General features: G+C 32.5%; 2 protein-coding genes and 1 pseudogene across 2 annotated transcripts; 2 read left to right on the forward strand and 1 right to left on the reverse strand.

Annotated features, from left to right (window-relative positions):
* The first annotated feature begins 6,276 nt into the window (after positions 1-6,276).
* On the forward strand, positions 6,277-7,902 carry LOC124823384 (UDP-glucosyl transferase 73CC6 pseudogene; annotated as a pseudogene).
* Positions 7,903-12,723: 4,821 nt separating this feature from the next.
* LOC124823386 (epi-neemfruitin B 7-O-acetyltransferse L7AT-like) lies at positions 12,724-14,369 on the forward strand. The gene has a single exon (XM_047295576.2). The coding sequence runs from the start codon at positions 12,883-12,885 to the stop codon at positions 14,236-14,238; it is 1,356 nt and encodes a 451-aa protein (XP_047151532.2). The 5' UTR covers positions 12,724-12,882; the 3' UTR covers positions 14,239-14,369.
* A 405-nt stretch (positions 14,370-14,774) lies between these two features.
* On the reverse strand, positions 14,775-17,910 carry LOC124823385 (uncharacterized). Its single transcript, XM_047295575.2, has 3 exons — positions 16,938-17,910; positions 15,164-15,703; positions 14,775-15,048 (listed from the first exon to the last, which is right to left on the reverse strand). The coding sequence occupies exons 1-3, from the start codon at positions 17,766-17,768 to the stop codon at positions 14,947-14,949; spliced, it is 1,473 nt and encodes a 490-aa protein (XP_047151531.1). The 5' UTR covers positions 17,769-17,910; the 3' UTR covers positions 14,775-14,946.
* Between the last annotated feature and the right edge of the window lie 7,707 nt (positions 17,911-25,617).

Here is a 25,617-nt window from a genome sequence, read left to right on the forward strand (position 1 = left end):
TTGTCGGGGTCTTGGTTGCAGAGAGTGGTGAAATAGGAGGTCCAGGAGCGTGCCACGGCGGCGCCGCCCACCACGTACTCCAGAAGGATGTTGCCGGATGCAATGTACGCCACGAAATCGCCGAGCTCCACTCTCAGGTACGCAAACGAATCGCCGAGCTCCACTCTCGTGAAACCACGGTCGAAACTCAAGTCTCTCCACTTGCTCGATCAGCCACGTCAGTTAAGAAACTGACTACAGAGTGTGCCATGTGAAACACATACTAACACCGTTAGAGATAATTTAACGGAAAGGACCCAATTGTTGCAATTTTCATAAATTTGGGACCCAATTGAGATTTTCAAAAAGAAAGGGACGAAATTGAGATTCCATGCGAAAATAGGGACTTAATGAATGATTAAACCTAAAAATTATTATATTCTTTGATTACTTTTAATGAATAGGACTGTATTTTTATCACTAACTTTTTAGCTTGAGAGTTGTAGGTAGGGATGACAAAAAAATCCGTGCCCGCGGATATCTGCGGATAAAATCCGCGACGGATAGTTGATACCCGCGAATATTTACTACCCGCAACCCGCGGGTAGAAGATATTTTAATACCCGCTTATAAACGAGTCGGGTGCGGGTATTGTACTATCCATACCCGCTATCTGCAAAAAATAAAAATAAAAATTTAATTTATATTTTATTAAGTTAAATTTAATTAAAATTAACATTAATTTATATTTTACAAGATTAAATTTAATTAAAATTGAATTTAAATTTATATTTAATTTAATTTATATTATATTTTATATATTTTTTGTAATTCTATTTAAATTTTATTTTAATAATTTATTAAAATATATTTTTTTTAATATTTGCGGGTATCCGCGGATATCCACGGGTATTCGCGGGTTTTAAAATACCCGCGGATATTTTTTAAGCGGGTATCCGTGTGAGTAGTGGGTGGATTTTTTTTTGTCGAGTCGGGCTGCGGATAGGCACTATCCGTACCCGACCCGACCCGTTGTCATCCCTAATTGTAGGTACGTAGTAAAAAAAGTTATCCTTGACTACTATCATTTTTCACATTAATCATGTTTCAAATCTATACCTTCTTGTTCCGAGTTTCATGCTAAACATAACAAATATTTAGAAATAGCATGAATCATCATATTAATTGTTCCATAATTCGTTCCTTTTTTAAATGTGTGGCACTTTGAAGTTTCATAGAGTTTACAACAATAGGAATAATAACCCAGTGATAGAGGGCATGAAACTTTATCATGCATAAGATGTTTATTTTATGAAGTTAACCATAACATAGTTATATATCTAAATAAAATTATTAAAAATCTAAAAAATGTTTGTTTTATGACTTTAGGTTGGTCAAGAGATATAAAGTAAATATTTGATTTTGGTTGCAAGACATTTTTGTAGATTGTGGTACATATTATTAAAATATATATGTAAGGTTTATAGATAATTCTTCTATTAAGAATACGTTACTGATTAACATGAATGACAGAATTATCACAATGAGCCACGCACAACAATTGTTTTATAAGATTCAGATGGAGTGTTTCTAAAAGTAAAATTAATTAAAAAAATAATAAAGATAATATTACTATTTATTTTATAAAAATTAAAATGAAAAGTTATTTCAAAGCCAAGTTTCATATTCAAAAGTCTATTACAACGTCCTAAAACATATATTTTTTTTTTAATTTAATTATTTTTACGACAGCTAAATTGAAAATACATCTATCGAAATTACTTAAATAATTAAATTATAAGTACATTCAAAGTAGTTTTAATTAATTTTTGTATAATTGAATTAGAAATATATTTGAATTTACTTAAATTAATTTTGTATATATTTGTAATAACCATCGTATTAAAAGGTATCTAACATAGCTATCACTAGATATTTGTTTTATAAATTATAGATATGTTTTATAATTTAGATATATGAATGTTTTACAAGTTGTTGTTTGAATATTATACTAAATGAGAAAAGATTGGTTAAGAAATGAAAATGACATCATGTTGTAGGGTGGAATGTGTATATACAATAAATCCAATTAAAATTACAAAAAGGGCGAGAGAACATGCTGCCCCCGTATGCTTAACGGATTGGGAATCAAGGCCCAAATTCTAAATTAAAAAAAAAATATATATATATATATATATATATTGCGTACTTCGAATTCATAACTTTTAATTGGTTTTCATTGTTAGGAATTATGCCAAAGTTTTGAAGTCAGTTTTCACAATTATTTCTTTTAATGTTTCTTTGTTGTGTTCACTGTTGTATATTTGATGTGTGTGGAAAATTATTTCTTTTAATGTTTCAATACTGAGAAGTGTCATTTTTCGTATTCATATCACTAAAAAAAAGTTTATCAATGGTTAATTTTTCTCGAAAATTGTAAAAGTTCGTATGTAATCGTTGTTTAACTGATTATCAACAGATAAAAATTTGTTGATAAAAATGATGTTGATAAGATTTATTGATTGATATCCTTTTTTTGATAATTATTTATTGATATATCACTATGTAATTACTATTAAATATATCTTTTGAGTAATGACATGATTCAGGTATAAGACATTATTTGTATATCTATCAGTAAATTGGTCAACAAATGACTATCTTTAAGTTTATTGAGATGTATTCTTTGCATTCAATTAGACTTATCAATCTTACAAAACCAAACAATCCAATATGTTTAACCAGAAAAACATTAATTACAATACTAGACAATCATCATAATATATTATACAAAGACAATTTAGGCAAATATCAAGTTTTTAAAATATGTCTATAGTAACATATCCACACATAATAATAAAAAATATGTAATAATGTGAAAAGAAGTGGCTTAGTGAACAATGAAGTGGATTGTTGTTGGGACGGTGTTAGGGTAGACTAAGGCTATTAAAGGTAACCTTTTGCAATGTGTCAAACTTGCAGCTTAAATCCTCAAAAGTATGATCATGTGCTTCTAGTCATTGCGTGAGGTGGATAACGACCTCCTCAACACTGGTGGAAGAAGATGGTTGGTGCTTGAGGGTACCTCTTCCAATAATGTAATTTGTAACAAGTTGTCCTACCCCATATAGTTGTCTTTTATTTTTTATATAGTCATTTTTTTATTTTTTTTTCACCGACAACGTCAACCCAATGTCTAAATGATGTCATCCTATGTACCAACTTAAGTGGCTTTGTCATAAAATTTGCTAATTGTTCTTGTGAGCTATAATGTTGCAGTTCAACAATTTCATTCCTTGTAAGATCTCTTAGAAAATGAAAGCATACATCAATGTGTTTGATCCTCTCATGCATAACTAGGTTCTTTGAGAGCTTGATGGTAGAACTATTATCACAGTAGATAACTGTAGGACTCGTTTGATTTCTTCCTACTGTTTCAAGTATGCGTCTAATTCATACAGCTTGACAAGAACTCGTAGCTGCTGCTATAATTTCTACCTCAGTTGTTGAGAGACTCACCACTGGTTACTTCTTCGAACTCCATGAAATAACAGCTTTACTCATCATGAAAACATAGCCTGATGTGCTTTTTCTATCATCAATGTCATTGGCATAGTCACTGTCCGTATAACCAATCAAATCTTTTCCTTGATTTCTTTGATAAAACAGACCAAATTCACAAGTTCTTTTGAGGTAACACATGATGCGCTTTGTTGCTTGAAAATCGACTAACTTGACTTTCATTGTACATAATGTCTGGTTGTGTGGTAGTTGCGTACATTAAACTCCCAACTATCTGCTTATATGGTATTGTATCAACTCTGTTTCCTTCTTTATCTTTGCCTAATTTGCTTCCTGGAACCATTGGATTATGAGCAAAATTGGAAATTCTCATGCCAAATCTCTCTAGAAGATCTGTAACATATTTCTTTTAAGACACAAAGATACCATCAACTTGTTGTGTTGCTTCAAGATTGAGGAAAAACTTCATTTTTCCCAGGTTAGTCATAGCAAATTCATATTGCATTGATTGCTTGAACTTCATCATCAACTCATCATCAGTCCCTGTATAAATCAAATCATCCACATACAAACTTACCACCATAAAGTTGTTATCTGCCACCGTAGTGAATAACGTGGGTTCGTATTCACATTTTGCAAATCCGCTGCTGCCAAAATAACTTACAATACGATTGTACCAGGCACAGAGGGCCTGCTTTAAGCCATATAGAGCACATTTCAGCTTGTAGACTTTGCTTTCTTCCCCTTGTTTGGCGAATCTGTCAACAAAAACATCGTCAGTTAACTCCCCATGCAAGAAGGCAGATTTGACACCCAATTGATAAATGGACCAACCATGATGAGCAGCAACAACAATGATTAATCGGATAGTCTCAATATGTGCAACCCTTCACCGGATACATAGTCTTGCATCCAAGAAGGTTGAATGTGTTGCCTTCTTGAATTTTTTTGTTCACTAGCTTCTGTAGTAGCTCCTAGGTGAGCTGATTTGGTGACTTCATTTTCATTCGTCAATTCCTCCGGAGTAGGGTCCATTACAACATCATGTTCCACTACAAGAAATAATGGAATTAGATACGAAACATTATATACGGATCTAGAGTCGTATGTAAAGTAGGTATTATATACGAAAATTATGTACGGATGTTAAAGAAAGGCGTTATATACGGATATTATATACGGACTTTTATATACGGACTTTTATATACGGATTATCCGTATATAAAATCCGTATATAATGTTGGCGCGGGGTGGCGGCAAAATTACCCAAGGATAGGATCTGTATATAACCTATATTATCCGTATGTAGTTAGAACCAAGTGTTATCTGCAGATATTATATACGGATTTGGAAAATAATTTAAAAAAAATGTATTTCTGATTACGTGGAAGCTGGAACCTTATATTCACTCTCATTTGTGAAGCTCGGGCTTTCCTCTCTTTCGAACCCTGGTGCTTTCTTTTCTCTCGAACCCTGGTGCTTTCTTTTTTCTCTCGAACCCTGTCGCATTCCTTCTGTCGAGCCCTTTCGGTTTGGTTGTTGTTGTCTCGATCCCTCTTCGGTGTGGCTTTGGTTCTTCGTCGTCTCTCTCTTTCGAACTGTGTCCTTCATCAATCCTTCATCAAACACTGTCGTTGGGCCTCATTGTTCGGTACGGTGCCGTAGTTGGGCGCTGAAAGAGTAGCTTCATCTGGTAAGTAAACTGTAATGCTTAGTAATTGTTTAATGGTGAAAATCGTGAACCCTAATCTCATTTTTGTGTGTTTTATTTGTCACATCTATGGTTCGGGTTGCAAGCCATGATTGGAGTGTTCGGAAGCATCGATTGAGGCCACTGTATGCCAGGTTAAGTAGATTTGTACTAGTTTTATGGACTGAGACATATAGCATTTGACAAAAAAAAAAAAAAAACTAGTTGCATTAAATGAAATTGGTTGTCCATACAAATTAGCAGGACTTGATCTCCAATGGTCACGTCTTTAATGTAAAAAATCTAAATGCAACCAAACATGTCATAAAGGTCAATAAAATAATGAGTACTTTTTTTAAGTAGATATCGCTGTTCAAAAATAAAGAATACCAGACAAGCTTCCCACGAGAGCCACACATGTTATATTATATTATTGTAACATGAAAATAATGTAACCAGGATAAGGATAACCTATTACATATACTTTAAAAAGCATATACTTTAAAAAGCATATACTTTAAAAAACAGTTTAATTACAAAGGGATTAAATTCACTTTCCTAATTAAGAAATAGGGCACGGTTTCTTACATAGTTGATTTTGACAAATAATTTTAAATTAAAATAATATAATCACATTAAAAGTAAGAGATAGGTAAATATACTATTTCTTAAAAAAAATACTGTAAACTAATTATACTTTCTTTAATGACCAATAACATTAATAATCAAAACTAAAAACAATTTAAATATATTTTTTTTCTAAGCTAACACTTCCAAAACGTAGAATCTCTCGCCTATCTAACTAGTAATTGAGTTTGAGATGAACGTAAGACACTATGAGAAAAGTGAAATAATAATATTGAAATATAAAATAATATTACTCACTCACGCAAAAGTAAAATTATAAATATTATTATTTTTTATTTGGTATTGAAAAAAAAAATAGTATATATCCAAAAATTCCCAATATAGAATGAACTTCCATGGTCATGCAGGTCACGAGTGCAATTTTTCCTTTATTAAATATGAAAGAGCGTGTCACTCGCTAAACAGGATTTCATCATATAAAAAGCCACTAACACTACTCACTCACGCACTCTTCATCATCGTCATCGGAAGCAGAGAGCAGAAACAATGGAGACACCACGACCGTTGGAAATATGCTTCCTTCCATTCTTCACACAAGGCCATCAAATCCCAATGGTTCAGCTTGCACGCTTGATCGCCTCACGTGGACAGCACATCACAATCGTCGCCACTTCCGCCAACGCCCACCTCTTCCAAAAAACCATCGACGACGACATAGCCTCCGGCCACCACATCCACGTCCACCTCATCAAATTCCCCAACACCCAAGTGGGTCTACCGGAAGGCATAGAAAATCTCGTTTCAGCCACAGACAACATCACGGCCGGAAAAATCCACATGGCCGCGCACTTCATCCAGCCTCAGGTCGAAGCTGTCCTGAAAGAGTCCCCTCCCGATGTCTTCATCCCTGACATCCTCTTCACCTGGAGCAAGGACTTGTCCAAGCGTCTTCAAATCCCGAGGCTCGTCTTTAACCCTATATCCATCTTCGACGTCTGCTTGATCCAGGCCATCAAAGCCCACCCCGAGGCCTTTCTCTCCGATTCCGGGCCCTACCAGATTCCGGGTCTCCCTCACCCTCTCACTCTCCCGGTCAAACCCTCGCCGGGTTTCGCAGTGCTGACGGAATCTCTTCTTGAAGGTGAAGAGGACAGTCATGGAGTTATCGTGAACAGTTTCGCTGAACTCGACGCTGAGTACACTCAGAATTACGAAAACCTCACAGGAAGAAAAGTTTGGCATGTTGGCCCCAGCTCCCTCATGGTGGAACAAATCGTTAAGAAACCCGCCGTTGTCAGCGAGATCAGACAGGAGTGTCTTACGTGGCTTGACTCAAAGGAAAAGGACTCGGTTCTCTACATTTGTTTTGGAAGCCTCGTTCTTCTTTCGGACAAACAGCTTTATGAATTGGCCAACGGCCTGGATGCCTCCGGGCACTCTTTCATCTGGGTGGTTCACCGGAAAAAAAAAGAGGGACAAGAAGAAGAAGAGGAAGAAAAGTGGTTGCCAGAGGGGTTTGAGGAGAAGATGGAGAAAGAGAAGAGAGGGATGTTGATCAAGGGATGGGCACCGCAGCCTTTGATATTGAACCACCCTGCAGTGGGAGGGTTTTTGACGCACTGTGGGTGGAACGCGGTGGTGGAGGCCATCAGTGCTGGGGTTCCGATGGTGACTATGCCGGGGTTCAGTGATCAGTACTACAATGAGAAGCTTATAACGGAGGTGCACGGGTTTGGGGTGGAGGTGGGTGCGGCGGAGTGGAGCATGTCGCCGTACGACGGGAAGAAGACGGTGTTGAGTGGGGAGAGAATAGAGAAGGCTGTGAAGAGGTTGATGGATAAAGGAAACGAAGGTGAGAAGATAAGGATGAAGGCGAAGGAAATGCAGGAAAAAGCTTGGAGAGCTGTTCAAGAAGGTGGATCCTCACACAACAATCTCACTGCTCTCATCGATCATCTCAAATCTCTCTTTCCAGTATCTACCTAATACTCCTTTCTTCCTTCTTCCATTTTCTTACCTTAGTCATGCAGATTTCTTCACAAATAAGTCAAGAACAAAAAGTGAAGTTCTGTATATTTTAATTCTGAAAAAAAAGTAAAAACTCGGGTGGTTTCTGTTTGAAATAGTTTTTAAAAATAAATTCAAACTACTAATAAAATAATGGAAAATGTTTTTTCAGCGACAAATAACTTTTTTACAACCATTCATGTAGTGAATCATTGATCCTTTTAAATGCACGGACCAATGAAATAATAAATTAAAAAATGATTAAAAAAATGTTGTTAACGCGTCGTGTTTCAAAAAATTATTATAAAAAAGTGGTTAACATATAAAAAAAGTTCTTATAATATTTTTATATAAGAAAATATTATTTTAAAAAAAAATTTACAACGTTTACGTGATAGTTTGTAATTTGTTTGATTCAAATATTTTTTTGAAAATAAAATTAAACGAGCTAATAAAATAATAACATGTGATATAATGTCAAAAAAATTATTATAAAAATTAACATATCAAAATCCTTTACTACAGTGTAAAAATAAAACGATTATAAAATAATAAATATTAAATGAATATAAAAAATGCATATGTTAAAATATTATTTTTTAAATAATAATTTTTCATGAACTTTTACGTAAATAATCAACACTATTCATGTAAAAAGAACCTTCTTCTATCTTGGCTTTCAAAGATTTGATAACGGTTCACAGTTCTTCTCAAACCATCGTCCAAACAACAGTTATATGACATAAACTGTTGTTATAGCAGGTAGCGTAATTAAAGTAATATATGATGAAGGACTGTGGTCGTATGTAAAATTTATATTAATATTTCTAATTTCGTATAAAAAACTACCTTGGAATATGCGTTATTAAATATTGAACAGATATTATTTATCTAATTATTTACTGACTATCATATTTCATATCCCATTACCAAGACCTAATTATAATATAGTGTTTCCACGTTATTTTGAATTAATATGTAATATATATGATTGCATAATGAAAGTTCACAAACATTTTCGATAAATATGTAATTCCATTCAGAGAGTACAACTGAAGAGAGTTTAGACAGTATTGTGCAGAGATGTGACAGTAGATGAATGAGACTCATAGGAGTGGAAGGAAAAATTAGAAAGTGCAATTCCATGCATTTTGGAGTTGTTTCAAATGAAAGAAAATCAAGAGAGCTAGATTTCCGTTCACTATATGGTAACAACATGGTATTAACAGATGGTGAGTTGGTGCATCTTGCATTTATGACTGACACAGAACCTATCACATGGAGACAGACTTTGAAAGTCAGGGAGTGGAAGGATGTCATGGTGGTTGAAAAGAATGGAACGTGGAACTGGTTGATTTGCCACGAGATAAGCATCTTATTGATGTCAGGTGGGTTTTTAAATTGAAGCTTAGACCAGATGGGTCTATGATGACATACTCCCTGTTTAAGTATATTTAAGAAGAATATGAGTGGATAATAGATAAAGTTCTATTTATCATATGTAATTAATGAATTCTTAATAAATTAGGTTTATTTTAAATATTATATAATAAGTCAAATAAGTTTTGAATATGGAGATAAGCCTAATAGATATACAGATCTAAGGTAAAAATCTTAACTTTGAGAACAAACCTTCCAGAAGTTTGTGGTCTTCCCTCTCAACTTGTTTTCTATTTGGGAGACATATTCTTGCCATGAGATATATTTTTGTCATATAACATGCTCTTAATAAATAATGATGGGAGTTTTACCCTATACTCTTAAAGATTTCATCTACATCTCCAAAACTTTTTGAAACAGTGTAATGCTGTTCCATAAGATGAGATTAATTTTTAATAAAAGTAGAATAACTTTTTGACCAAATTCTCGTTTTCCATTGGTTTTCTCTTGGATCTCAAGCTCTCTCTTCTTCGTGCAAGCTTTCTTCCATCTTCGTTTTCTCCATCTTTCTCCACATATCCATAGATCACGTTGTGCTTGTTCGAGATCAACTTTTTGTTGTTGGAGATCACATTCTGGTTGTTGGGTACTGCTGCATCTGTTCAGCCTAATATAGCGGCCCGATATATATATCTCAAACAAACAAATATCGCTAAGATAGGTTATAACCAGACTTTGATACCATGTTAAGAAGTAAACTTTAAGCCTAACTCAATCCTACAAAATCGGCTTCTAAGGTGATGTTTGCACCCACTTATATATTATAAATTAGCCTTATTTCTACTTTATGTGGGACTTCCAACCATTGTAATAGGATTTGTATGTAGAGATTGGGACGAGACAAAGGAAAGGGATTTGTATATACAAGTTGTGAAAATAGTGAATCAGATCTGGAATTGGTAGCAGGCATGAATCAGATTTCGAAAACCAATTCGACCTTCATCGGATTTCGATAATCGATGCACATATTTTCGAATTTTAATATTCGATCAAATTTCGATATTCGAGAGGATACGCGTCGGATTGTCAAATTTAATTAAGACTTTGAGCTTTCAAATAGACTCATACACCTGTTTGACGCAAAAAATTTCAAACAAAAGCACTCCAATGCCAACCACGAAAACATCACGAAAACATCAGCACCACGCAACACCTCCACCATATTTCTCCAATGAAAAATCTCTCTAAAATGTCTCTCAAAACTTTTTAATGCAACGACAATGGAAAACCAAGAATCACACTAGAAATCTCAAAACTTTTTAATGGAACGACAATGGAAAACCAAGAATCACATACGAGAAAACACAAAATAAAAGAGACCAAGAAGTGCGGGGACAAGTAAGTATAAAATATGGTTAGGTTATTAAATAAATTGGTCAACCATTTTATTAAACTTCATTTAATTTTCACGAAACCACATTAAAGGCAAATCTGAAACTTGGAGGTGTAAATAATACATGATATCCTTGTTGTTGGGCTTTGAAATAGTGATGGACCTCTCTTTAACCCTACGCACACAAAAACAATACGGTAGTTGCTTCCTCCACCACCACTGAATACTTCCTGCACCACCCCATATCAATTTTACCCTTCTCTAAAACGGATATCAACATCCGTTTCACCTTCAACGGATGTTGACATCCGTCCGTTCAAATATTTTATATTTTAATTTATTGTTTTTAACATATATTTTATATTTTAATTTATTATTTTTATTTAAAAAAAAAACAATCTTCAACGGATGTGGCGACATCCGTTAACGGATTGCCACATCTGTTTTAATAAAGTTTTTAAAACTATTTTGATTTTTATTTAAATAATAATATATAAATTAAATTAATAATAATTATTTTATTAAATAAAATAAAATAAATTTATAATAATTAAGTAATAATTTTAAATTAATTAAATAATATTTATATATTAATTTAAAATATAATAAATTAAAAACTAAAAATTTAAAAAGAAAAAACTTCATGTTGTCACATCCATTTTAATAATTTTTTAAAAACTATTTTATTATTTAAATAATAATACATAAATTAAATTAATAATAATTATTTTATTAAATAAAATAAAATTAATATATAATTAATTAAATAATAATTTAAAAAAAATTAAATAATATTTATATATTAATTTAAAATATAATAAAATAAAAAACTAAACATTTTAAAAGGAAAAAAGCTTGACGGATGTGGTAACATCCGTATCTGTTTTAATAAATTTTTAAAAAGTATTTTAATTATTATTTAAAATAATAATATATAAATTAAATTAATAATAATAATTTTATTAAATAAAATAAAATTAATTTAAATAATTAAGTAATAATTTTAAAAAAAATTAAATAATATTTATATATTAATTTAAAAAAACTAAAAACTTAAAAAAAAAAAAAAAACTAAACGGATGTGGCACATCCGTTGAAAATTTTTTTCTTCAACAGATGTCGACATCCGTTCAAGAGAAAAGAGGAGGTGTAGGATATTTTAAAATATAAAGGATAGTTTTGAAATTTAAAAAAAGTGTGGTGGTGCAGGGAACAATGTGTGGTGGTGTAGGGAGTAACTCTCAAACAATACTTGTCCTTCTCCGCATAAACGTAGAAGTCAAACTCCGTTGCTTCTGGATTTATATGTATTTATTAATGTTTAAAAACAAATTAAAGTTTATAGACAAATTCTAATCTTGAGTTAAAGTTTAGGATTAAAAATATATTTAATACCTTAAAATATAAGTGGATGATAAATTTTATAATTAAAAAATTTATGTACTTGCAATGCATATTATACTTCTGTTTTTTTTAATTGAAACATAGTTGAAAAGCAATAGAAATATGATAATACATTTAGAATATTAAAAAAATCTAAAATTTAACACAATAAAATATTATAACATGATAAAAATAGTGGTACAAAAGAATGTTGTGAAAAATACGATAACATTGTAAAAAACTGTAAACATACAGATGTATAATATAATAAAAATGTAAACAAATATGAAAACAAAAAGTTAATGCCTTTTTCTTTTGTCTAGCATCGTAAGTAATGACAGAGAAGACAATTGCTCCCAGTATGTTAGAATAGAATTCTGAGTCCACACAAAATCTGAATTTTATAATTTTCATGCAATCTAAACATTAAAATTTTACATTTTTAATCAATTTCAATTCTGACATAACTATCAATCAAACTAATTCTAAATATTTAATGAATTAACACATAGGTTCAAATATGGAATATTTCGAAGTAGTGATTTCACCCCACAAAAGATCATATTTCTTGTTATATGACATTAACCTGTGTAAAAACAAATTACTTTCTGAATTATTGTTGTTTGGAATTAGACGACTTAAGCATGTAAGAAGCACAGTTCAACATTATGCGCCACTCTTGACTATCCCTTTTGAAAGCATCACTCTTGAAATATTCGGCAGTCCAACATTTATGATTCTGACAAATATGTAGAATATGGACATGTCAAATTATGTGGTTGTCTTATTTGAGAAAATTCATACCTGTGCTAGCAAAATCAACTTTCACAACTAAGAAAGTGGAAGATTTTCAGCCCCTCCACGCGTATATATGTATTAATATTACAGGAGCAAGTGTAACCATTTAAGCACAAGCTATTGAACGAAAAGAAGAAAGAGGATGAGAGTTGAAGTAGAAATAATTTCTAGAGAAGATATTAGACCTTCTTCTCCCACACCCTCTCACCTTAGAGTCTTCAGCCTTTCCCTTTTGGATCACCTTATCCCATCGCCATATGCTCCAATAATCCTGTTCTACAACTCACCTAAGAGTAACACAACTTACCTTTCTGAAGTCCCCAAGAGGTTACAATTGCTGAAAACATCTCTATCAGAGACACTAACCAACTTCTACCCTCTAGGTGGCAAAATCAAAGAGGATCGGTCCATTGAGTGCAATGATGAAGGTGCTAATTTTGTGCTGGCCCGAGTGAAATGTCCTCTAGATGAATTTCTAGTCCAACCTCAGGTAACCGAACTACACAAGTTTCTTCCTGTTGATCTTCTGTCTGAAGGATCAAATTCAGGAACCTATGTGACTAACATTCAAGTGAACATCTTTGAATGTGGGGGAATTGCCATTGGCATGTGCATTTCTCATAGGATCCTAGATGGAGCTGCACTAAGCACCTTTATCAAAGGGTGGACAGAAAGGGCCAAGGGCTGTAACCAATCAACCCAACCAAACTTCATAGTACCTTCTCTCTTCCCCACTTACAGTCCATGGTTTAGAGACTTATCTATGTGGATGTGGGGTTCCTTGTTCAAACAGGGCAAGTGGGTCACAAGGAGGTTTCTGTTTAGAAACTCAGCTATTGCCACAGTCAAGGCTCAAACACCAGGCACAGAAAATTCCACACGTCTGCAGATGGTTTCTGCTATGCTGTGGAAGTCCCTCATGGGGGTGTCCAAGGCACGGTTTGGCACCCAAAGGCCTTCTTTTGTTACTCATCTGGTGAACCTGAGGAGAAAAATGGACGAGGCTCTTTGTCCTGAACATGCTATGGGAAATCTTCTTTGGTTGATGGCTGCAGAGAGTGTGGATGATAATGAGATGGGGTTGGAGGAGTTGGTGGGGAAGTTGAGGACTGCAATATCAAGAGTAGACAAGGAATTTGTTGAAGAATTGAGAGGTGATAAGGGAAGGTCAACTATGCAGGAAAGTCTTAGGGCAATAGGTGAGATGGGATCAAAGAGTGAAGTGGATTATTTTGGGTTTAGTAGTTGGTGCAATTTTGGGTACTACGAGGCTGATTTTGGGTGGGGAAAACCCACATGGGTGAGTGGTGGTGGTTCAATTGACTCAGTTTCAATGTTTATGAATCTTATCATCCTAGTGGACACAAGGTTGGGAGATGGCATAGAAGCTTGGGTTACCTTGGAAGAGGACGATATGACTCATTTGAAAGCAAACCCTGAACTCCTCACTTGTGCAACACTCGATCCAAGTCCTTTAGCAATGAGTTCAGTTGCCTGATTATTAGAATTAGCTTTCATTACTATTGAAAGTAATTTTTCATTTGAAGCTGATAAGTTGGTTTCACGAAACCAAATGGAAAAACAAATTAATTTAGTTGATCTTGAAGTTCATGTCATTAAATCCATTTACCTACTTACCTAGTTTTTTCTGTATCTTATTTAACTGTTAGACCGACTAACAGTAAAAGCAACTGATAGTGTATATGGGTCAGAATTTGATTTCTGACTGAATTATATAAACATTTTACTTAGAAGCTCTCCCCATTAAAAAGAAAAAGAAAAAACACTTAATACAGAGAAATAAAACACCTTGGCGATCTGCATATTGAGATAAAACAAACACAAATGGTGTATGAAATGCAATTCTAAAAAGGGAGAGAATGCAGAGAATGTTAATTAAGGGCCAAATATTGTATATTCTAATTTTATTATATAGAAATGAATAAACTGAAGGAGAAAAAAGAGAGTGTTGAATTGTGTGACATTTTGACCTTGGGACAAGCATCTAGATCCTAAACTTGTGGTGCAAAACAATTAACGTTTAAGGAAAATACTAGTTTGATTTAGACTTCTAGCTACTCATTTTTGTTTACAGTAAGCGAAAAAACGCCGAAAGTAAATGATTATATATAAAGTAGAAGAAGAAAAAAATACATATACCAAGGGATTGAGTTAAGAATGACGAATTGATGTAAAGGATCTATAACTACAATTCAACAACTTCATCTCCCCTGCATTCCCCAACATCAATCACCATAGTTTCTTTCTTCTTCGTGCGTCGAACCCTACAACAATTTCTTCTTGGAGCCTGCTCAAACCAACGAAACCCTTACTTAGCCAAATTTTCATTCCATTCACTTCGATAGCAAATAAATCGTTCATAATAATGCTAGAAAAAGATTAACACATTTCAATTAAGTTACCTTATCCCACAAATGCGGGTCGATTTTCTTACGAACTTCAACCGATTTGATCCGGGTCGGATCCTCCATTTTCCACTTGCAATCGGGGTTTTCCTGAACCCGAATGTAATGAGTTGAAGTTTCATTGGCAGCACTGTCATACACTGCCTCTGACAAGAAATAGACAAAAGGTTTCTGACAAACATGGCGGCTGACAGGGCGGGTGTTGAACGGGTACGCCGTGTAATCGGCCCGTCTGTACCAGTTGAGGAACGTCCTCGCCGGCATCTCCATTTCCCTGGCCGAGAAAATGCCCCGGAATATTTGAACCGCGTATCCCCACGAAACGGATACGGTCCAGGTCCGGCCCTTGTCGTAGCAAATAGATTGCTGCATGAGCCCGGCTGGGTCCAGCTTCATGGGCCCGTTCAGCCGCTTCAGAGCCCGCACCCGGCTCACGTTTGGAAATATGGGCTCTACTACGTCCAAGTGATGTAGGGACACCAGCGGTGTAAGTGGATGGGCCGCCAGAAGCCCAAAGAGATTGCCGTACACATCGAACTATTCAACGTCAAATCAGAAGAAGAATCATACGTCACAAAATTACATATTTACTCCACTCAACTCAACCCAAAAATATTTCTTGAAAGCCCGCTTACATACCCACAAGTCACGTGTGGGCTTTGTACACGTGTATAATTAGTTAGTATTAATATTAATAAGAATTGATCGAACAACACAATTATGTAGGGTAAGTGGGAATTAGGAAGGGTCTTATCTACCGACAAAAGACAATAGTTTATGAATGGAGGACATTGTGGCCCATGTTTTCATGCTACGTGTCTTATAGCGTGTGATGTTAAACTTTTAAATAAAACGTAAGTGGATTCAACTGCACCTTAAGAAGGTCACAGCAAAATGTGTATTGTGTGACACGTCGATAATCACATTTATTTTATACTATTCAATAAATACAAAAGAGAAAAAGACTTAAAATTAAAATCAACATGCTCATGGATAAGGTGGTTCAATGGTTTAGGTTTGAAAAAGGAAGTCAATTGATATTTATGATTGGTCATATAATTTCCAATATGACCTAGTTTAAAATTAATTTAATTCATCTTAACCTTAATGCTCCCACATAAATTCACAATTTGATCAAATCTCTCCAATTTTTTCTCACACTGTCCACTTCAAATCTCAACTAAAATAGTAAATAGCAATAAATGTGTGCACCTTATGCATCCAAAAAATAAATCACCTTCATTTTGGCATCTAACGGTGGCTGTCTTTTTCTACTTTTGCATCTTGCGGCTACGGGCCATTACATATTTCTTTTGTTATACAATAGAAATTAAACACTACTGAAAGAAATAGAAATTTATACAATGTCTGATAAGTTTTCGGATAAACTTTGTTATTTAATGTCTATATACATAATTATGAAGTTATATAAATAATGACAAACCTTTCACTACCATTTTGTCAAAATTAAGCTCAAAAAATTTATTACAACGAACCTAAAAGTCCTCCACTTCCTACTCTCACTAACCCACTTTCTCCAGCACTTTCTAAATGTTCAAATTTTCTCCATTACAATCATATAAGTGGACAGAGTCAATATCTGAAGTCACGGACACACTTAATTACTTTCTTTTTCTGCCTATGTTAACCTTATTTTCCTAGATTTTCCTAGGAACCAAAGAGTAATAAATCTGTCAAAAGCCAAACAAGAGCAATGCCACAATCCAAACAACAATGAACATTAAAATTCTGAGAATAACAGAGTTCTAACCTGATGGAAGCCTTTCTCCTTGGTGAGAGGAACTCCTAATTCTGCCATACAAGCTTGAATTCTGTCATCAGAACCATACAGACCAGGGTACCTCTGAATGCACCTATCTTGCATTTTCTCCAATGCCACAGCCAAAGGATAACTGATGGCAAAACCACCACCCCCATAAGCCATATTGTAAGAAAAGTATATATTCTGCAAATGACTCTCTGAAGAACTCCCAATGTAATAGAACTGGTTATGGTCATACTTCTGCAAAACCTTCACCAAATTTTCTGCCACAAAAACGGTGTCATCGTCCCCCATCACGAACCACCTCACATCTGTCATCCCAAGCCTCAGAGTCTCAGACACTATGCGTGAGATTCTAATCGCCGATCTATGCCCCTTTGGATTCTTATACTTGAACCTTGAAGTGTCACCGGAGATCCTCAACAAGGGTAAGGAATTTTCATCACCGGGTTCAGTCTTCACCCTCTGCTCCAACCACACAACTCCACGCATCTCATTGGGCCTCCACCACATCTTGATGTACTCTTTTCGCTGCTTCCAGAGCTTGGCCGAGGCCCCTATGCCAAAGACTATGTGGGAAAGGTTGGTTTCTTCAAAAGGTGGAGGCTTTTCTTCGGGTGGGGGGTTGGATGTGTGATGGTGAGTGACGGTGGGAATGTGGGGTGGTTGATCACAGTCATAGGAGTGGCTGACGAATCTGAGGGAGTAGAAGAGGTAGGAGATGGAGATTAAGAGGAAGAAGAAAGCCGTGAGCTTTGAGAAGCTCCATGGAGAGTATAAATGTTCAGGGTCTTTGAAATGGTTCTTCGTGGTGGACATGGTTTTCAAGTGTTTATCGGATGATGAATTGAAACCCCCAAAAGCTTTATCATGAGAACCCCATGGATGGGGAGACCAAGAAGGAGAGAGAAGGGAAGATTATTAGATTTGGTAAAGTTTTAAGCTGTGCATAGTACCACATCGAAAAGGATGCCTGATAAATGATAAACAAAAACAAAAACACTGTTTGGTCTGAAGTTAAGGATAAATCTTAAATTTAGCAAACTACAGCAATATGCTAACGCCATTTCTCAACAGTTATTATTTGAGTACTATGCAAAAACGTAACCTTTTTTTACTAATTGATTAAAATTCATTTCGGTTGTACTTTTTATAATAATGATTCTAAATCAGTAAATTTAACCCACTCTCCACTGATTCAAAAAATGTTTACAAAATCATTAAAATTGATAACATATTATAAAACAACCTGTAGTTATTATGTATGTTATTAAAAAAATTCTCATAATTCTTTCACGGGAACTTTTATTATTTATTTATTAGGGAAAGAGACACTATGGGTGCCTCTAAATGTATTTTTAAAGATTGAAATTTAATTTATATCTATTAAATCTTCTTATTTAAGTGTCCTTACTTGAAAACATTTTTAAAATTGTTTGACAGTATTTTTAATCTACTTTAGTTTGCACACATGTCATTCAGTCCATATAATAAAAATTATACATATGTTAACTAAAAAAATATGTTTTTAATATCAAGATTGAAATAAAAAAAAGTTTTGTAATTGTAAAATTAAACAATTAATTAAGTATACAATAAAGAAAAAAGAGACAGAGAAAGTTGAATAAAAATGGAGAGTATATAATTTAGGAGGTAAAGGAGACAACATATGCATATTCGTTATTCTCTCATTCACATTAAATTTGTGATTTTTGCATATTTATTTACATACATTTTTTTTAGTGATTTTTGTATATATGTATTCACTTTCAATAGAAAGTATGTATTAAAACATTGTTATTTTAACCCTAAGTTTTTAAATATGGTAAATATTTTAATTCAGGTTTAAATGTAAGGACCTAAAGAGAGAATATATTAATATAATAGAGAAATGGATTAATTTAAGGAGAAGAGCTTTTTCTTTATTTTATAAAAACTCTACCAAGTTCTGCTCACTTTTTCTAAAACCACTTTCCCTCTCTAAAAACCTTGTACTCTACCCTTCTCCAGATTCTCTCTAACCTTTCTCTCAACTAAGCCAGTGGATTTCCAAATAGGTGGTGTACAAACGTCCACCGCGAAAAGGGCTTCAACTTGAACCGATCAAGTTCAGTTTTTAGCGGGTAAGTTGTTCTTGCCCTTTCTCTGCTGTTTTGGAACCCTAGACCATGCAATCTGCTGGTTGCATGTGTCTTTTGTGTTTTTTTTTTCTCCCAATCCCTGTCAAATTCTAGCTCTAAGAGTTGTTCTTGATCACCGCATTGCGAGTTGTAAGGTGCTGTCTAGATTATTCGCGTGCGGGGTACTGTAGTTGCAGGTCTTTGAGCTGAGCAAAGAAGTTTCAAGGTAAGGGGAGCTAGAGTTTGGTTAAAATTTGTTGTATGCTATGTATGATGTTTTGCGGGAATTACGCTTGTTGATGAGGCGAAATGTGTTATGCTAGTTAATAAGTAGTGATTTAAGTGAAATTAGTGCTTTCGAGTGAGTTTGAAGGAAGTGGAGTAGTGTTTTTGGGCAATTGAGGTCTGGGGTGTAAGTGGGCTGTTGGGGTAGTGTTACCAGGTATATTGTGACTTATTAGGAATGTCAAAGTGATCAAACTCATGTTCTAAGAGTAGAATTGAAATTGGGTCACTTGTAGAAGTGAGTTTGGATTTTTAAAGTGTCAAAAGCGGTTTGATACACCTAGTCTTGGACCTAGTGATCAAATGGATGATTGTTTTAACTTATAAACGTGTTTCCCATCAATACCAATGTGTAAAGAACCCCCTTTAGTCATTAAAACAGGTTCCAAGTGCATCAAAAGTCAAATTTCATGGTTGTTGTCAACTGGTATGCGGCTGGGCGCCCTCTGGTTTAGCCTTGGCGCCCCTGGATGCGAGGCGGTTCGCGCCGAGCGCCCCCGAGCGCCCCTGGGCACTAGCATGCTGTTGTCTTTGTTTTTGATAGTTTTTGGGGTTTCGAATGTCCGTTTTGGACGTTCCTTAGGTCGTTTTAGGGGGTTTGGACCTGTCTGAAATTGTTGGTGATGGTTTCAAAGCCATTTTCTTTGTCTAAGTATGAGTTACGGGGTTTTGTGTTGTTTAGTGGTTCTCTTGGGACTGTTATTGTCTGGTAATGTGTATTGGATTGATTAATGTTGTTTGCTTAACATATTGTCATGTATGAGGCTTGGGTGGTTGGAAAGAACATGGTTGTGAACTATAATGATGTATTTGAGTATGAATTGGACATCTCAGGGTGAGATGATTGGAAGTGGTTGTAGGGGTTTGTTGTTGTCCTGTATAATTGTATGGAGCTTTGAAATGGTACGTCTATCCCTACACTCAAAGCACTGTTCATACTCAAATAGAGAAGAATAGTGTGAGTGGTGAGAGTAGAGGGAGATCCTCGTCTATAGTCTTAGAGTTTAGACATAGACAGATGGGGGATTTACCTTGCATAGTGTTGGGGAGGGCCAGCTGAACTATGCAAGTGCAAAGACGACCAATAGTTCGACAGTTATACCAATCTGGATGAGTCGTGTTGAGTGTTTGAATCATGGTTTAAACGGTATGCTTCAATTGTTCTTTTATATGTAACTAAGCATGATGACATCCATTGATTGTACTATATGTTTATTGCTTGTTTATCTAGCTCACCCTTGCTTCTGTGTTGTGTGCTGCTTGTGTATGTTTTTCCTTTGCGATGATCATCTACTTGGATAAGAGCAGATGTTGTTGAGGAGATACCTTTGGAGCAAGTACTGGAGGATGCTGATGCTGTAGTGTAGTCTTTTTTTAGGATTTCTAAGTTTAAGTTGGTGTTATTTTGAAATACTCTAAACTGTTTAAGTTTTAAGTTCTGTCCTTTATGTGGATGACTGTAATATCAACTAACGGAATTACTATTCTACTCTGACTGTTCTCTTTATTGGAATGATGACGTCTTTATTATATAAGTTGTTATATATTTGAGAATGTCACGTTAAACACGTGAATTTATCTTTTCGAATTTGGAATAAGTTTCTTTTTTATTCACAAATTTAAAATTTATTATTTTAGTTTTATATTGAAACGGGTGTTTGCTTAAGTTTTGTATTCTAGATAACTTATATAATGTAGAAATGAGAAAATAAAAAATATTTTTATATAAATATTTGTTAAAAAAACTAATTATATTTTTAATTTAAACTTTAAGATAATCATCTATTGTGAAAAATTTAAAACATTATCACAACAGTAGTTGGCAGTGGATTAGTTATATTATTTCAAATGCTGTTGGCAGTTACAGAAGAACATATATAAAAGATTTTAGTTTTCTAAAATCTATAATTAACAAAATTATATAATTTAAAATAAAACTTCATTTTTATTTTATTATAAATATGAACTGTAAACATAATAAAAATCTAAGACTAAAATACTATTTCCAAACTTATCCTGATGCTAATTTCTCTTCCTAACACCGTATATCTTTTTTAATTTCTATATTATCATCTACTTCATCAACTTTAATATTAAATATCATCACATGTGGAAATGTGGAAATACATAATCGTAGTATCCATAATTTATTCCTAAAAATATGGAAATATATAAAATGTGTTTTTCCGAGTTTCCAAAATGAGTTTAGAGAACTTTATGATGGATTCTTTTATAACAAATATACATAATATGGTAATGTGTTTTTTTACTATGGTTAGATTTGACGTGGGAAGAAACAATAAAGACACACTTGTCATGTTAACTTTTTGGTTTATTATTAGTGTATATACTTTAGTTGTGATTTTTTTTTAGTGAAGACACTTATGCTGAAGTTAAAATGGGAGATGAATATAAAAACAAAACATACTGATTAAGATAAGTTATTAGATAAATTAATTTATAAGTAACTATATTTAAGAATACAAAACTTAAACAAACACCCGTTTCAATATAAAACTAAAATAATCAATTTTAAATTTGTGAATAAAAAAGAAACTTATTCCAAATTCGAAAAGATAAATTCACCTTTAAACCTGAATTAAAATATTTACCAGATTTAAAAACTTAGGGTTAAAATAACAATTTTTTAATACATACTCTATTTATTTTCTCATTTCTACATTATATAAGCTATCTAAATATTAGACAGAACTTGAGAATTAAAATAATAAAAAATAACTAATATTATTTCAAAATCTAAGATTTAGAAAATAATAAATATAATTGATCTTTTATACATAAAATCGAAATATTTTATTATTAAAATGTAAAGTTTAAAGTTTATATTTAGAAAAGTTGATTATTCAAGTTTTATCCTAAAATAATTTCAAAAACTATTTCTTCTTTTATTTTCATACTTCATCTAAGTTTTTGACTTTTTGATATCTTTATGAAAGTAAGAGTTTCTCAAAGTTTCTGATTATTTATTATTTTTATAGAGTTTATCACAAAAGTCTTGACATAGAATACAACAGTCTTATCTTAATAGAAATTTTATGTGACTAAATTCGTATTTACTCCATTTCTTGAATCAGATTGTGGAAGTTAGGATGATGTTTGTAGGTGATTTAGATGAATATTCATTTATTTGATCGTGAAAGTATATTCATATTATTATATAAGTTTTCTATGTCAAGTATTATATATTATTATTATGAGAGTAACAATTTTATTTAGCTCTTTTAAGGTTAAAAAACTTGATCTAGGTAAGAGAAAGTTTACTTTTTGTAATATTATGATTAGGAAATTTTAAATTTAGAAGTGAAATGGTCATAAATTAGTAGGTTTTATATAAGTCTGATGGGTTTGATTTAATTTGGTATGTTCAATATATTTTATAATCTAATTTCTAATTGATTGGGTGAAATTAATTGAGCTTGATGTTGTTTGGATTACCTGTATCACTTTTAGGATAAGAAGTTTGAAGAAAAAATCAATATAGGTTAATTTAAACAATTAATCTATATTTAAGCCTTTGAATTATGTAGAGCTGAATCATCCTCTCACTAAGACTTTATTCACTTGAATAGATTTGGGGAGAATGATTGAATGTATTTGAGAGGATTTGAAGGTAAATTTTTGAAAATCTAGAGAGCTCGAAGAGCATTGCTCGTTGGGCAAACTTTTAAATATGACTAAGGTATTTTAGTTTGTTGGACAAGCCAATCTCTTGATGGACGAAATTAGTTTTATGAAAAACTCGAAGCTAAAAAATGATTAGTTATTGGACAGGTCAAGTCTCTCAATGTGAGACTCTCCCTATGTTGGGGTCACTCAACAAGTCTCAACGAAACTATTTTTATGAAGTCTTTTAATGGCTACTTGCTAGACAAACAAAATTTCCACTTGAGGAGTCAAAATTCACTTGTTGTGCTAACAACTTCGTTGAGTAAGCATAATTCTAATTGAATGAGCCAAAGGCTATTTGAGCGAGACAATATTTAATGAACTTTAAATAAATAAGTTTTTAAATTGCTCGATAAGCCACGGACTAAGCAGTCAACACACCTCTTGATTCATTGTGAAATGTTTGGTCGACCACTCGGTCTAACCACAAACAAAATTAGTAATAAGAATAATTATGTTAACCCTAATTCCAGTCATTATTGTATTGGATCGTAAATGGGCTTGAAGACTAAAAATTTGACCTAAGCTTGAAGTTTGAAGATTATTTGTGTAAAAATATCTAACCTCGACCCCCATAAATTGAAACAATAAATATAATAATTTTTCCTTAGAGAAAATATTATGTTAAGATGTTGTGGATAGTGTATTAAATTAGGAATTTTAAAGGAAATAATCCTCAACATATTGATATTAGAATCACATAAATAATAAAATGTCAAGTGGTGATAATCTATAAAAAAAATTTATGGCTTAGTGTGTAGTGTGAAAAAAATTGTTTCATATTATAAATAATTTATCTTGTCATCACTAGTACAAAAATGTGTACTAGTGCATATAAGACAATTTGGTTTCCTTATATATAAATTTGTTAAGTGAAAATACTATGATAGATGTAAATATCATATTTATTTTATCTATGTTGTTTTTCAACTTTAATTTTAATAATAATGTGTTATAAAAAATAAATAATATTTCAAGTGGAATATCTCAATAATAATAATAGGTTGATAAAGAGAAAGAAAATATTATACATATTTAATGTTATAAAAATATATTATATAATATTAAATATATATAACGGTTAAATAAGATGTTACAAAAATTAACAATTATATAAAAAATTGACTTTAAAAAACCATTATAATATTATAAAGCTTAAAAAAATCACTCAAAAACTCAATACTAATATGAAAATGAATTATAAAATCACATCTTATAATATTATGATTTCTTGCTATTAAATTATTATTATTGTATATTTTTATAGTGTCTTAAAATATTTTTTAATTATGATTATGGTTATCATAATTTACCATCGCATCAAGAGATAACAATTTATAATATTTGTGAGAAAAAAAATGCCTAAAAACATATTTAAAGGTGAAATGATTGAAAAAAGATTTTTGAAAATATGTAGAAAAACTTTCTTTAAAACAGTTAATGATAAAAGAAATTTAATACAGTAGTTAATGAATACAAAGAATAACAAAAATTCAAGATAACAGATAAAAAAACTCAAAAATAAGAAAAAAACTGTATTGATTTGATTTTTTCTTGATCTATATTCAATTAATCCATATAATTTTGGGCAACATTTTCCATTAAAAATCTTGAATATCTAATTACAATAAACATCTATCTAACTAAAACAAGAAAAAAAAATATTACTTCTTAAAATACTCTTAAAAAATTTACGAAGGTGGTAAAAACACTAAATTACCTACAATTTGACACCAAACACTTCTAAAAAATATCAAATCAGATTACAAGAAAAACAAATAAAGATATTACCTGATATGTGATAGATGTATGCTGAAATCATGTAGCATGATCATCATTTTTTTATGAATCTTGAACATTTATTTTTCAAAATGTACCATGATCATCATCTTTTTATGAATCTTGAACATTTATCTTTCAATGTGTAATGTTCCAAGAAAACTCTTCTTTAAAAAGTCCTAAGCACTTTTTGAAAATATTTTGAAAGGTGTTCTCTCACCAAAATAAGATTTCTCTTTTAAAATCAATTTTGAAAGAGATTTTTATGAATGATATAATCGATTGTAATTAAGCATAATTGATTGTTATGTTTTTTGTGTAAACAAAAAAAACTTTCTGGATTGTTAATAACTTTCACAATAGATTATCTAAGTATTTTTATATTTAGTTAATATAATTGATTACTCATAGTTCTTATAATCAATTATTCGGTGGTTGTAATTGATTATGTGTAAAAACCTCAATTATTTATAAAAACAAGCATATCTTACATAGTAGAGTACTCTAGCTTGATATAACCAATTACAAACTTAAGATAATTAATTATTACATTAGTCAATTACAAACTTAAGATATGTGGTCAAAATTATGTAACAATAGTTTCAAAACATATTCTCAAATATATTCATAAATTGAGAAGTGAGTTTTTTTTTCTTGAACTCTAAATATGCATTATCCATGAAATATTCAAAATATAATTTGACATTATTGAAAAACAACGGGAAATATTATTCAAACTTAAATATTTTGGAAAACCATAAGATTTACAACCTGGATAGTTCATCTTTGAATACAGC

The sequence above is a fragment of the Vigna umbellata genome, chromosome 11 (genome assembly GCF_029865625.1).
Source record: "Vigna umbellata cultivar VRB3 chromosome 11, Vumbellata_1.0, whole genome shotgun sequence".
Taxonomy (NCBI): domain Eukaryota; kingdom Viridiplantae; phylum Streptophyta; class Magnoliopsida; order Fabales; family Fabaceae; genus Vigna; species Vigna umbellata.